This window comes from Chenopodium album, chromosome 8, assembly GCF_948465745.1.
Source record: "Chenopodium album chromosome 8, dcCheAlbu1.1, whole genome shotgun sequence".
NCBI classification, from domain to species: Eukaryota; Viridiplantae; Streptophyta; class Magnoliopsida; order Caryophyllales; family Amaranthaceae; genus Chenopodium; species Chenopodium album.
The window spans coordinates 392,229-405,234 of NC_137841.1; the positions used below are offsets into that span (position 1 = coordinate 392,229).

Consider the following 13,006-nt stretch of genomic DNA (forward strand, 5'->3'; position numbering starts at 1 on the left):
GTGTTTCACAATTCGTACTCTATGTTGTGATACTTTGACAAGCTGGTTTGAGCATGACATCAAATGTCTTCTTCTGGGATTGGGGCAACTGGTGGCTTAGTTTGTTCAATACGTGTACTTATTGCCAATTACGATTTGTAATCTGGTTTCCGTTACATCTTTGGATTATTACATAGTATAATTATTCCATTATATATTCTATTTTTCTAAATCTTACATTACTCGATCTTTTCATTTCTAGAATGTGAATTTACCCATCCTTTAAAAGAAAAAAAAAATAAAATTGATTTGTCATGAACTCATGATTATGTAGGTGTGTGTGTTCAGCGGTGGGTCATCGTTATATTAACTTGGTGAGTTGTAAGGGTATTCTAATGAACAAGTGCTGGATGTGGTTACTACAAATTTTTGTTTTTATTTATTTATTTTTTTTTAAAAATAACCTTTTTGGGACAAATCTTCAAATACTACTAAAGCCTCTACAAGTGCTGTCTTTTTATCACTAGACTAAATTTTAATGACATGATAGAAATAATAGTTACAAGTATAAACCGTTACTATAGAGATATTACATCTTCCATATTTTAAACACATCTTATAATAGTATTTGTGATTATTAAACTTAAGATGAAGTATGAGTTCTATATTAAAACACATCTTTTTATTTATTTATTTTTTTGACGAATTAAAACAATAATTTTAATATCGAATGTAGAACTTAAAATGGTTTATTATACATGAGAAACCCAATACAATGAGCTGTGTTGGTATTATGAGCACGTGATTACATTGAATTCCAATAATGTCAAGTGATATATTTATTTATCAAATCATCGTACTCTGAAATTAGATATTTAGGGAATTCATGTGTATAATGTATTGTATATTTACTGCCTTATCTCGTTGGACACATTCAATCACTTGATTAATTCTTTTCAAGCTTTTGTTTGTTGTGACCCTAGTACAAGTACTAATCATCATTAATCCTTTATCACAAATATTGAATAAAAGAAACCGTGTACATCTTGTTAGTGTGACTAAATGTAATTTATTGACTATATTTTATTTATAAAGTCACAATTAAGTTCGGGATCTGATCCACCTATCTCAAGTATATAAGCATAATATAAATTTTACAAGCTTGATTTGCGTAATCAACCCTTATGGCACATGTGCTAGCTGGGTACTCAAAACCAAATAACACAATACTATTATGCTCTCAGATTTCTCTTTAGAGTCGAAAGTAGAATCGATCCATCTGGACCACGCCTTACCTAGTCCTCACGTTCATTATCATAATTTTATAGACTAGTAGTAGTAATTAATATTTTTAATTTTTGTATTGAAATAGTCAATTACTAACTCATCAAATTTTATAAATATCGGCAGTAATAAAATATTTTAAATTTATTTTACGTAGAGTAACAAATGATGCAACTACTAGTAATTAATCAGGGATGAATAATAACACTATTATTGGTGTTCACGTCTTCAACCAGTAGTTCCCCACCTTTCTTTCAACAACTAACAAAGAACAGGTAACAGCCATCTGAGCTGTACTCAGTCTCTTCTTTGTTTCGTGTGTGTGAATGTGTTTTTTTTTTTTTTTAATTAAAATTTTAATTATTCTTCTGACTTAGTTGCCAGCTTTCCCCTAAGCTGATTGTAGTCATAAACTCATACCATTGTTCCTTGGAAAAACTTTGGTGTTTTTTTGTTTTGTTGAGGAAAGTCAACTAATGCAAAATCTCAAATCAAAAACAAATACTCCTAATCTTGTTTCATTTCATCCCTTTTTTTTTTGTTTGGCCTTTTCTACAAGAATTTCTTACAAGAAGAAGTTAATTTTGATTTAATCCTGTTTGAGTTTCCATGAATTTGACTCATATAATCATCTCAAGTTATAAGCATGGATTCCAAAAGGCATAAGCAAGTAAGGTAATCGACTGATGCTTCTATCTAATTTATGTCAAATCAATGTAGTTTAATCTGTGTCAGTTACCTTATAGATTGATTTCATGTTTTTGGCAGTTTTTATGAAAATGGAAAGCAGAGTTTCAACAATAGTTATTCTTCATGGGGAAGAAATGACTCATTCAGATCAGAAAAATCATCAAATACAGCAGCTTCATCAACATACATACAGACTACTCCTTTACTTAGCAGCCGTGTCGGGTTTGGAAGCATTAACAGAATAGGGAGTGGCATTAACAGAATAGGGGGAGCTTTCAAGCTGCCTACATTCAGAGCTTTTTCGAGAAATGGCGGTGATGGACCTTGGAAACAAGATGAATCATGGTGGAACAGGACTTTGGATCCCTCAAGTGAGGTGGTCTTAATATGGAACCGTATTTTCCTGGTTGCGTGTCTTGTGGCACTCTTTGTTGATCCCTTGTTCTTTTACCTTCCCGAAGTAGATAAACCCAATGGTTCTTTCTGTATGTCAAGGAATGTGCCCTTGGGTGCTGTTGTCACCTTTGTTCGTACTGTCGCCGACATTCTATACATGTTACATGTGGTTGTGAGGTTCCGCACAGCTTTTGTAGCACCTAGCTCTCGGGTCTTTGGAAGAGGGGAACTTGTAAGAGATAGAAAGGAAATTTCAAGGAGGTATATCAGATCAGGTTTCTTCATCGATCTCATTGCAGCATTGCCTCTTCCACAGGTATTGTTTCTTTGATTAGTTCGATTTTTTGTCTGTCTTGTTGATACTGAAAGGATGGTGGAATGGTAAAAGGCTTTGTGTGAAATTATGCGAGTTTTTAGATATCTTAATGTAAGAGCTTGTTTGAGGAAAACTGTATTTCTTTTTTTCCTGCAGATTGTGATATGGTTTGTTATACCAGCAATTAAGCTTTCTAAATCAAGAAGCACCTATAATGCGCTTCAATTGATTGTTTTCATCCAATATATCCCGCGATTTTATCTGATTTTTCCATTGAGTGCTGAGATTATCAAGTCTGCTGGTGATGTCACCAAAACAGCTTGGGCTGGAGCTGCTTATAATCTGATGTTCTACATGTTGGCTAGTCATGTAAGAAACTGATCCCTTTAAGCGAAAGACAAGTTATAGTCTCAAATCTTAAAGAAATGCTTATGTTGATAGTTTTGAAATGGTTGGTTTCTTTCCTGTAGATCCTTGGGGCAGCTTGGTATCTTGTGTCTGTAGAAAGGTATTCAGCATGTTGGAAATCAGCCTGTAGACATGAAAAATCTCCTGCTGAATGCCGTCTCAAATACTTGGATTGCAGTACTAAAGATGATAGAGATCGTATTGTTTGGGCAAATAGCACACAAGTATTTTCTCTGTGTGATCCTAACAACGCGAATAGCACTTTTGAATATGGGATATTCATTAATGCAATGCTAAAAGATGTTGTCTCTGATAATTTCATGGACAAGTATTTCTATTGTTTATGGTGGGGCTTACAACAGTTGAGGTAACTAAATTGCTTCATTCATGTTAAGGTTTTAGTTTCCTTGAATGTAAGAGTGCAGCATTTTTTAACATGGATATGTAATATCTATGTTTTGCAGTTCATATGGCCAGAATTTGGAATCAAGCACATTTGCCTGGGAAACCACATTTTGCATATTTATTTCCATTGTTGGTCTGGTTCTGTTTTCTCTCTTAATCGGTAACATGCAGGTAAGGAACCTTGGTTTACCAGTCATATAAGAAGCTATCTTCCTTGCATTGTAGGCATGTCCCCTTGCAATTGTTCCATGGAACACTCTAGGGGAATTCACAGCCTTGGGCATGGGAAATGACTATTAAGTGCTTCTCGTTTACAGTAGAGAATTTGATGCTTAAAAATGTTGTAGAAATAAATCAAGATCAATTTCATACAGTTACTGGTTTTTAAGCATTTCTTTTCTTACCCTTAATTTATCCATCAACTCCTTTTAGTGAATAACATGGAATTACTCTGATATATGCTTGGGAAACTGCAATTTTAATATGTAGACTTATCTGCAATCCATCACCTTGAGGCTTGAGGAATGGAGGCTTAAGAGGCGTGACACTGAGGAGTGGATGAAACATCGACAGCTCCCTCAGCACCTGCGAGTTAGAGTGAGGCGGTTTGTTCAGTACAAGTGGATGGCAACCCGAGGGGTCAATGAAGAAGCAATTCTGACTTCCTTGCCAATAGATCTACGACGTGATATCCAAAGCCATCTGTGCTTGGATCTTGTTCGACGAGTAAGTTTCTGTTACTTCTCAATTATCTGTGCAACATAATTTTCCAAAACTTATGTATTTCGGATCATTTATAGATTAGTGAAAAATTCTGTTTGAACCTGCAAGCCAATGCAGGGACATTATAGCTTAGAATTGACCCTTTAACATTCATACTGGAAGCTACTGTTTCAAAATCCAAAACTAGTCATGTACTAAAAAGGCATTTCCCTGCTTTTCAGGTCCCTTTTTTTGCTTCAATGGATCATCAACTACTGGATGCTATATGTGAGAGACTGAGATCTTCTCTAAATACAGCAGGCACTTTCATTGTTCGCGAGGGTGATCCTGTTACAGAAATGCTCTTTATTATAAGAGGGAAACTAGATAGCTCAACTACAAATGGAGGGCGTTCAGGGTTTTTCAATTCCATCTTATTAAGACCAGGGGACTTCTGTGGTGAAGAGCTTCTTGCTTGGGCCTTACTTCCAAATGCTTCTAATTTTCCGTCTTCCACTAGAACTGTTAAAGCACTAGAGGAAGTAGAAGCTTTTTCATTGCAAGCAGAAGACCTCAAATTCGTGGCAAACCAGTTTAGGCGTCTGCATAGTAAAAAGCTACAGCACACTTTCCGTTACTATTCTCATCACTGGCGAACATGGGGAGCCTGCTTTATTCAAGCTGCTTGGAGACGGTTTAAGAAGAGAAAGCTAGCTCAAAGCTTAAGCTCAAGGGAGTCATTCTCAGGTTCTTTAACTGCATCGAGTTCATTTTCCCAATATGATAATGTTGAGTTTGAAAGCCAAGAACAAGCTCCTGATGACAATAGTGGTGAAACAGCAACGCCATCTCAGGCTATACAACAGCTTGGAGTCACTCTTTTGGCAAAGAGATTTGCAGGCAATGCACGAAAAGGCGCACAAAGAAACAGGGATATTGATCTACCTAAGATGATGAAGCCTCAAGATCCTGACTTCTTTTCTGAGCCCTGAATTCCAGCAATCAGATGTAATATAGGTCATGCAATCGTTGCTCCTTAGTCCTTGCTGTCCAAAACCAGAAATATGTAGATGAACTTTACTTTTACCCCTCCTTTTTTGGGTGATATGTTACTTAACTATAGCTGTACATTTACATGAATTGTCATAGTAAACCAAATTCGTAATTTTGACAGAATTTTCATTGAAGCAATTATTGAGCTCTTTGACAACATGTACACAGAAGACAACGTCTTGCGCTATTGAATACTGAATTACACATTAACAAAATTTCTAAAATTTGCAGTCCAATTTCTCGTCTTATTTTTCTTACATGTTTTGATTCTTTGTTGGAATAAATATATTGGCTTTTTGTAAAGTTAAGACCATCTTAATTCATAAGCATAATAGCATTATGTTGTCCTGTTTCACAAGTCCTAAATTATACGAAATACTTTTATACAAGTACAATTTAAACAGAAATCAGGTTCATATTTCAAATTCAGCACAATTTATTTTTGCCGTCCAAGTAGTCATACATGGAGGTTTTTCCAAATCACTAGTTTGCAGAGAAACTAAAAACACGCTAGGCCTTATCTTTTGATCTTTCAACATCTTATATTTCTTTTGGAGCAATGTGTAACAAATATATCTCTATTGCTGAGGTTCACATGGACGTATAAATTGAATGAAAATAATCATGCATGCCATCACCAAACAAAATAGTATCAAATGAAGGCAAAAAAAAAAAAAAAAAAAAAAAAAGAAAGAAAAAAAAAAAAAAAAAAAACTATAATCCTATTATTTTCGGTATGCCTCTGCATCAGGAATTGTCTTAGGTAACTTCTTTTTCTTCTCCTGGTATTTGGCGTAAGAATACCAAACGCCTCCTACCGTGTTGATGATCAATCCAGTCACATTCAGAGCATGTATTTCCACTCCTCCCAACAAGACAAATCCAAGGGTCTGAGCAGCAGAGAAAGAAGTTATATGAGCATACAGAATTTTAACCATCCAAATAAGCATAGATTACCCTTGGATCATGCAGCAACCAAGCACCCCCTCCCACAGAAAAAAGGTAACCAAGTATAGCTATTGCATTTCATAATCACATAGGGAATTGATTCATACCGTTGATCCAACACCTTTCAGAACCCCAACAATAGTGGTCGTCAAAGCAGAGTTGACTATCGTACAAAGGAACATGGTGAAGTTGAGAGCAATGCCCATGATAAGAGAAGCAGCAAGGATCACCAAAAATGACAGGGAGGAACTCTGATTCACAGTACAAAAATGTATTAATATAATCATTCTCATGAATTAAAAGCATTATACAGATACCATCACCAAGAAGCAAAGAAATTTTTAATATATGCCATCACCAAAAACGATAAGCATGTCTGGTAATTTGCAGATTAATGATTGATGGTGTAGAAGTTCACAATACTCAATGATAATTGCTACGTGCTACTTACATTCTACTCGACTGCTTGAAGTTGAAAAGAACATTCAGATCCAAACAAATTGAAGTTTCATGGTACTAATCTGGCTTTTAATTAGCTACAAAAATGACTTCAAAAACAAGGATGAGATTGATTATTTACCTTGCCAAACAACAAAGATAGTGAATCAGGACACTCTTTTGTTGCTAAAATAAGAAACACAAGAACTGGAAGTGACAAAAAGCTGTTATAGAACATTATCTCCACTGATGAGAGTCCATCTTCTGCACCAGACTTCTCAACTAAGACTAGGTACATTGTCTGCATCCAGAAATAGCATTCTATTACACTCCAAACAAAAATGATGAAACTCACACAACAGTATGCATCTAAACATAGCATTGGCCATTAAGGAAATTATTACCTGAAAAAAGACAGAAGTTAATGCCATGCTGTAACCAAAAAGGTCAAAGGAAAAATCTCCAAGTGCTGCAATAAGTACCCCAACAGCTGTTAAGATCACTGAAAGACTCACCTGAACGAAAACAAACGCCATATAGCTGTTAATATACATGATTATGTAGGGGAGTAGAGCATACATCAAAAAAAGTAAAACTTATGTTTTCATCCCAATGATAAACCAATGATAAAACCAATCATCACAGGGTGCAAGAGTCAAGAGGTTCATATAGTTAACCCCCCCCCCCCCCCCCCCCCCCCAACACACACACAAAAAGAGAACTTTCTCCCATTAAAAACGAGGTCAAAGCCTAAACTCAATGTTACCCAACTTGGCAGGATACAATCCATATAACCGAGGATTTGGCAGTCTAATGCAATCAGCCTTGCCCTTATGTGCAGAAAGACACAGTTTCTTAGTCGAGCACAACTTCCTAAAAAAGGTCCTTCATACCTAACTATATCTTGTAATAACTCATATCTTAACACAGAAACATTTGGGGCTTGACACCTTTGCACAATTTTAGCTCTAATAGTATGCCTAAACATCAACAAGCAACTGTCATTTTCTCACTCCCACTAACCAGTAGCAACGTACATCAGTGAAAAAAATGCAGCATCCTGATCTAGGATATTTCCCCATTTGTGATGTGAAGAATCATTAGTTAAAAGTTAAAACCCATGAACCAAAGTTTATTCTCTAATCACTATAATTTGCAGTTTCACAATAGAGCATGATTTTAGATTGACTGAAGGCAAATTAAGGACTAGCCTCCTCTTTCCAAACTGCAGTGCTCTGTACAAAGATACGCATTGAAAATTTTTTAATTTTACTTTTTTACAAAACTCACTACTCTGTAAAATATTTTTATTTTATTTTCCCAGTAGTTAAGACTTTCTATTAGTGCTGAGGAACAAAAATGCATGTTATGACTCATCTTCAGTTACAACATTTTGCACAGAAGAATTTTGATAGATCTTTGCCGTGGAACTAGAATGGTAAGTGCAAACCTGTCTTGAAGGTCTTTTCTTCCCTGAAAAGAATCCAGCCACCAACACAGCAAGTGGTGTAAGTCGTTTGATCGCAATGTACATGGGTATATTAACTCCTTTCAAGCTTGCTAAAGCAAAGGCTACATTGGCATTGTAGAAAAGTGACACCCAAAGAAGCTTCTTAGCAGTATCCATGTTCAAAGCCTTGGCTTTTGTGTATCCCATCACACGACCGATGTGAATAAGCAGAGCAGTTGCCAATTGCTAGACATGAAACAAGCAAAAAAATCAAATTGAAAGAAATAAAACAAGACAAACTATTAGCTACGTACTAACGCTATGCTAAGGTTAAAAATTAGATGTTTAAAGAGTAAATTTAATCACGTACCTGGACTGTGAGGAGAGTCATCGAGTACGAGTATTCCATAAGGATTGCCTTGTTGAGGAAGACCATAGCCATTGAAGTAGCTCCATAAGATAAGGCAGCAATTAAACTGTAGTCAAGAGACACCAGTTGGCCATCAATTGTAAACACAAAGAAATATAACACACAATAACTTAACAATTGATCCCCAATAAACTTACTCCAAAACCTTAGCTACAACAAGATAATCTTCCTTACATACAAAGTACTTCGTATAATTTTAGCACAGTAGACGCACAGTATAGTGGAAACATGTACTTGAACAAAGGTGATAACGCAACACTCCACAAATAATCAAAATTATAAGTGAAAAGTATATGTGCGCTGCTTTAAGCAAAAGGTTTGCTGACTCCCTCAATTAACTTAATAATCAACAAAATGTACTCAAGTGAGTGGCTTAGTCCAATTCACTCACTAGATCACTATTATCGCGACCAATACAAAGGTGCTAAAAGACATGCCGCAGCAAATTCACATTTGTCACCATGACATAATTTCATTTCTCATTTGATGGTGCAGTTGCATTAAATGAAGTGTACACAAATTCAAGCCTTTTGCAAATTGCAACTTTCTGACAAAATATTGTTGATTTTGCAGCTTTTACTGTCCTATGACACAATCTACATTATAATCAACCTCACTTTATATTCTTTTACTTATTTTGGTATTGATTAGTGACTGACAGACAGTCTGACAGGTTCCCTCTGACTCCGATTCTGGGGGCCCACCATAAGTCCATAACCACTTACCACCGCCCCAACATTATAATGTGAATTAAAGGACAATGCATCTAATCACATACAATACTCACTACAGTAGTTTATCATAATTCACAATGTTAGGTACAACAACACAACTATATCACCGCCAATTTAACAAAATATTTGAAAGATTTTGATCTGATAATCTATGATTAACACTAATTCATCTTTTGACATAACATGCATCACTTATGAACTACGAATATATCCAAACAAAAATATGCAATAAAGGCTGATCAAGTGACACCCAGATATCAAATAACCCAGAAATAACCAAAAGAAATTAAAAGAAGAAATTATACGAACCTCAAATATTGAGTGGCCTCAATGTCCGGAAGAACTTCCATTGTTAATGGTGGATTAACCAAATCAATTAATTAAGATTTCTTCTTAATTAATTGTAAGAGTGATCTCAATAGTTGATCTGACATGCAACTTCACAAATTGATCTGATAAAACCCAGGAATTGATTTACATGCCTTAATAAAATTTCACAAGACCCAGACTTTAATTTACATATTTGAATAGAAAAAATTGTAAGATTGAATTAAAACCCAGAATTTAGTTTACATGAAATGTGTAGAAGAATTTGGAAGATTGAATAAAACCCAGAAGAAAAATGAAATTTTTTGTAGGATTAAAGGAGTGAAATAGGATTAGAAAATGTAGGGAGTGACGGTGTGAAGAAGGGAAGAACATAGATAATAAAGATAGGAAAAAGAGAATAAAAAGAGATACAGGGGTCCTGAAATAATGGGTTCACAAATGATATAAAATTCCAAATCCCAATCTCAATGAAGAAAAATGCGTAAAAAAGAATAGCAGAGTGAGTAAACCGCGTTGATTCCTTCTCAAGTGTCAGCGTACCTCAACAGTTAACGGATCCGGGACCTACGTTAAGGTGGTCAGTCTCCTCACGAGTTGGGTAATACCAATGGGGTTGCTTGTCACGAGAAATTACAGACGGATGTGGGCCATGTCTTAGAACTGGCTATGCTAATGTACATCAACCATCGTCTCATAGTGTAGAAATTTGAAAGAATGGTTCAAACACAGCAGAAGGAGCATACGGCATACACGTAATTAGAGGTGGCTTGTGGGGCGAGTTGTGCATGACCCACTCTGTCGACCTAGCATCAACCAACACAACCCAATTTTGACAGGGGGGTGTGTTGAGTGTCCAGTTTTCTCAGCCTAACCCATTTCGATTTGTAAAACCTGACTTATTCGCACAATCTACCTGACACAGTCCATCAACACACCAATCTAATCCACCATACACATCAATCAGTCCACTTATTTAATTAAATTTGAACTTGTCGCGTTGCAGGTGATACAATTGTGTTGTGTATAGGCTTCATTTTGAAAAGATCGACACGACTTCGACATAACATGACTATTTCATGTCCATTTCTAGACATGACTGCTAGATCACGAGGCACGCTGGCTTGACATGGTTCGAGCCTTTCTTTTCCACCCAACCCATGGAGGACACGTTTACATGCAAATATATAATGTATCTGTGACATTTTGTATATTAATCATACATATTAGTGTGATTTATTGTATATTGAAAAACTTCTGACGTGACTCGACACAATAAATATTGAAAAACTATTTTTTACATGTAGTAAGTGTAATTGTTAGCTTTTAAAAAAATCTGACAAAATGTTGTTAATTGGTAGTAACTTTTATATGAAACAATCTACGAAATCGTCTGCTTCCTTCTTTTTGTTTTACTTATTTTGGCATGATAGATGATTGGATGACTGACAAATGCTAGCCGACACCAATTCAACGACTACCAAGTGTCTCTACACTATGACAAATGTCACTAAGAGACTACCATTATCATTTCGTCATTTTCCGACTCATAGGGGTATGAAATTTTCATGAATTTGGAGTTCGAAATTATTGTTTAAGAAAATAAAAATTATTGAAAGTGAATTAGAATATTTGATAAGCTCTATATTGTCTATATAAGATCACTTGAGGTTTTTTCTATATAGCAACTCGGGGGCATTTTGTCAGTATATTATTATTGCCTACAATTAATCATGGAGTACGTGAATAAAACACTACACAACCACGAATCAATTTATCACTCTAAGTGTAGTAACGGAACATGACTTTATTAGTATGTAAGGAGAAAAATCCTATCGGGCCTAAACCTCTCATAGGTCCTCCATAACCTGAGTTAGCGGGCTAGACACTGTGAGTGGAGGGATAGGATAAGAGAATCCTCACTTCAAAGTGCCTTTAATAGGGTTTAATCCCACAATCTTAAAATTGAGAGATAATAACCTTATGTCCTTACTGGTTACCACTAGTCCAAGTAAAATAGAGAACATCAATTTGCTTACACATGACCCCCTCTACCTGAGGTTCGTAATATCAAAAACAAAGTCCGATCGATTTCGTTCCCACGAGGCGCACACACTTGCAACCACCAACTAGTCACACGTAGGATTGACCTTAACTATAGTTGTACATTTAATTGAATTGTCCTAGTAAACCAAATTCGTAATTTTGACAGAATTTTCATTGAAGCAATTATTCTGCTCTTTGAGAACATGTACACAGAAGACGTTGTAAGCTTTTGTTATATTGGAACAAAATGACCATACATTAATGGTAAAGATAATTTGATCAATTGTTTGAGTGCATGGGGAGTATAATATTTGGAAATTATTTCCTATTTATTATATTATGACTAGCTAAGGTTGATTAGTTGCCCATAAAATAGGAATGACACATTGGACTTCAATTTCTATTGGTAATTCTTCGAATACTTGCATATGCACCATAACATTATTATTAGCAATTTTAACCTGCATAGGATTATTAGAATATTTTCATAAGAATTCTGGAAATCAGGATCTTTTTCTAAAACATGTAGAACAACTACTATTAATGTATGCAAACAACTTCTATTTATGATATTTTATTATAAGTTTCCATTTGCATGTTTACTTCAACTTTATCATATGATCTTTATCATATGCTGGTTCACTCACATTTTTGGTCTTATATCCAATTACCTTTTTTTTTTCAATAATAGGATTATTTGGATCTTCGTTTATTTATAAATTAGAACATGAACCAATATATATGCTATGTCTAGCTAGTTGTTTTAAGGGTTTGTATTTCATATTTTTCTTTTAGCTTCTTTATTAAGGCAAGTAGCTCTTCTTCATCTTCTTTTAGCTTAGTTTTTCATTGACGTGTTTTTTCATCTTCATCATACTTGAGTTTTGTCTACTTAGACTTGGTGATCTAAGGCTTTGTTTGGATAACTAAGTGGGAGGGAAAAGAAGGGGAGGGTGATGAAGGGAGGGAAGAGAGAGGAAGGGGAGGGGAAAATGATGAGTTTTCTATCTAAATCTCTCCATTGTTGGAGAGATCAATTTCTCACAAATTAATCCCTCCATTTCTCTCCCCTTCAATTCCCTTCATTTCTCATTTGTTATCCAAATGAAGGATACTCCATCCCTCCATTTCTCTTCCCTCTATTTCCCTCCATTTTCTTTAATCCAAACATAGGGTAAGAGTCAGACTTCTTTGCATCCTAGTTAGGGTTCATAATTATCCCATGATGAAGGAATTCTGATTCACCAATTAACAACTTACTTGACTTATATTATTAAGAGCAGGATTCATACATAATGCTTTAAAAAAATTTCAATTCCAATTGTATTAGGATTTACCTTTATATGAGTAATTTTCTTCTTTGTTTCTTGAAAGATGAATCTACAGTGTTAACCAACTTA

The 13,006-nt window shown here is 35.2% G+C and overlaps 2 protein-coding genes across 4 annotated transcripts; one reads left to right on the forward strand and one right to left on the reverse strand.

Moving 5' to 3' along the window:
* The first annotated feature begins 1,410 nt into the window (after positions 1 to 1,410).
* Positions 1,411 to 5,457, forward strand: LOC145641490 (putative cyclic nucleotide-gated ion channel 14). The gene is made up of 7 exons (XM_081692305.1): positions 1,411 to 1,938; positions 2,032 to 2,665; positions 2,822 to 3,034; positions 3,136 to 3,440; positions 3,538 to 3,649; positions 3,968 to 4,204; positions 4,423 to 5,457. The coding sequence occupies exons 1-7, from the start codon at positions 1,910 to 1,912 to the stop codon at positions 5,170 to 5,172; spliced, it is 2,280 nt and encodes a 759-aa protein (XP_081548431.1). The 5' UTR covers positions 1,411 to 1,909; the 3' UTR covers positions 5,173 to 5,457.
* Positions 5,458 to 5,608: 151 nt separating this feature from the next.
* Positions 5,609 to 9,979, reverse strand: LOC145555555 (UDP-galactose/UDP-glucose transporter 7-like). Of its 3 annotated transcripts, none has more exons than XM_081617290.1 (7): positions 8,891 to 9,062; positions 8,440 to 8,545; positions 8,070 to 8,315; positions 7,024 to 7,134; positions 6,762 to 6,920; positions 6,289 to 6,432; positions 5,609 to 6,123 (listed from the first exon to the last, which is right to left on the reverse strand). In XM_081617290.1, exons 1-7 carry the CDS (start codon positions 8,932 to 8,934, stop codon positions 5,959 to 5,961), a joined length of 975 nt encoding a protein of 324 aa, XP_081473416.1. In that variant the 5' UTR covers positions 8,935 to 9,062; the 3' UTR covers positions 5,609 to 5,958. The 3 variants fall into 3 exon arrangements, with proteins under 3 accessions (XP_081473416.1, XP_081473418.1, XP_081473417.1); XM_081617292.1 differs by lacking the exon at positions 8,891 to 9,062 and adding an exon at positions 8,637 to 8,812 and having other exon boundaries at positions 5,611 to 6,123; XM_081617291.1 differs by lacking the exon at positions 8,891 to 9,062 and adding an exon at positions 9,543 to 9,979 and having other exon boundaries at positions 5,612 to 6,123.
* Between the last annotated feature and the right edge of the window lie 3,027 nt (positions 9,980 to 13,006).

What these genes read in the sequence shown, in the direction of transcription:
- LOC145641490 (XM_081692305.1), top strand. Translation starts at nt 1,910, where the DNA reads ATGGATTCCAAAAGGCATAAGCAAGTAAG. An exon ending in TCTACATGTTGGCTAGTCAT is followed by an intron (nt 3,035 to 3,135) that starts GTAAGAAACTGA and finishes TCTTTCCTGTAG; the next exon opens with ATCCTTGGGGCAGCTTGGTA. An exon ending in GCTTGGATCTTGTTCGACGA is followed by an intron (nt 4,205 to 4,422) that starts GTAAGTTTCTGT and finishes CCTGCTTTTCAG; the next exon opens with GTCCCTTTTTTTGCTTCAAT.
- LOC145555555 (XM_081617290.1), bottom strand. Translation starts at nt 8,934, where the DNA reads ATGTCTTTTAGCACCTTTGTATTGGTCGCGATAATAGTGATCTA. An exon ending in TAACTTCTGTCTTTTTTCAG is followed by an intron (nt 6,921 to 7,023) that starts GTAATAATTTCC and finishes TTCTGGATGCAG; the next exon opens with ACAATGTACCTAGTCTTAGT. An exon ending in TATCTTTGTTGTTTGGCAAG is followed by an intron (nt 6,433 to 6,761) that starts GTAAATAATCAA and finishes ACTGTGAATCAG; the next exon opens with AGTTCCTCCCTGTCATTTTT.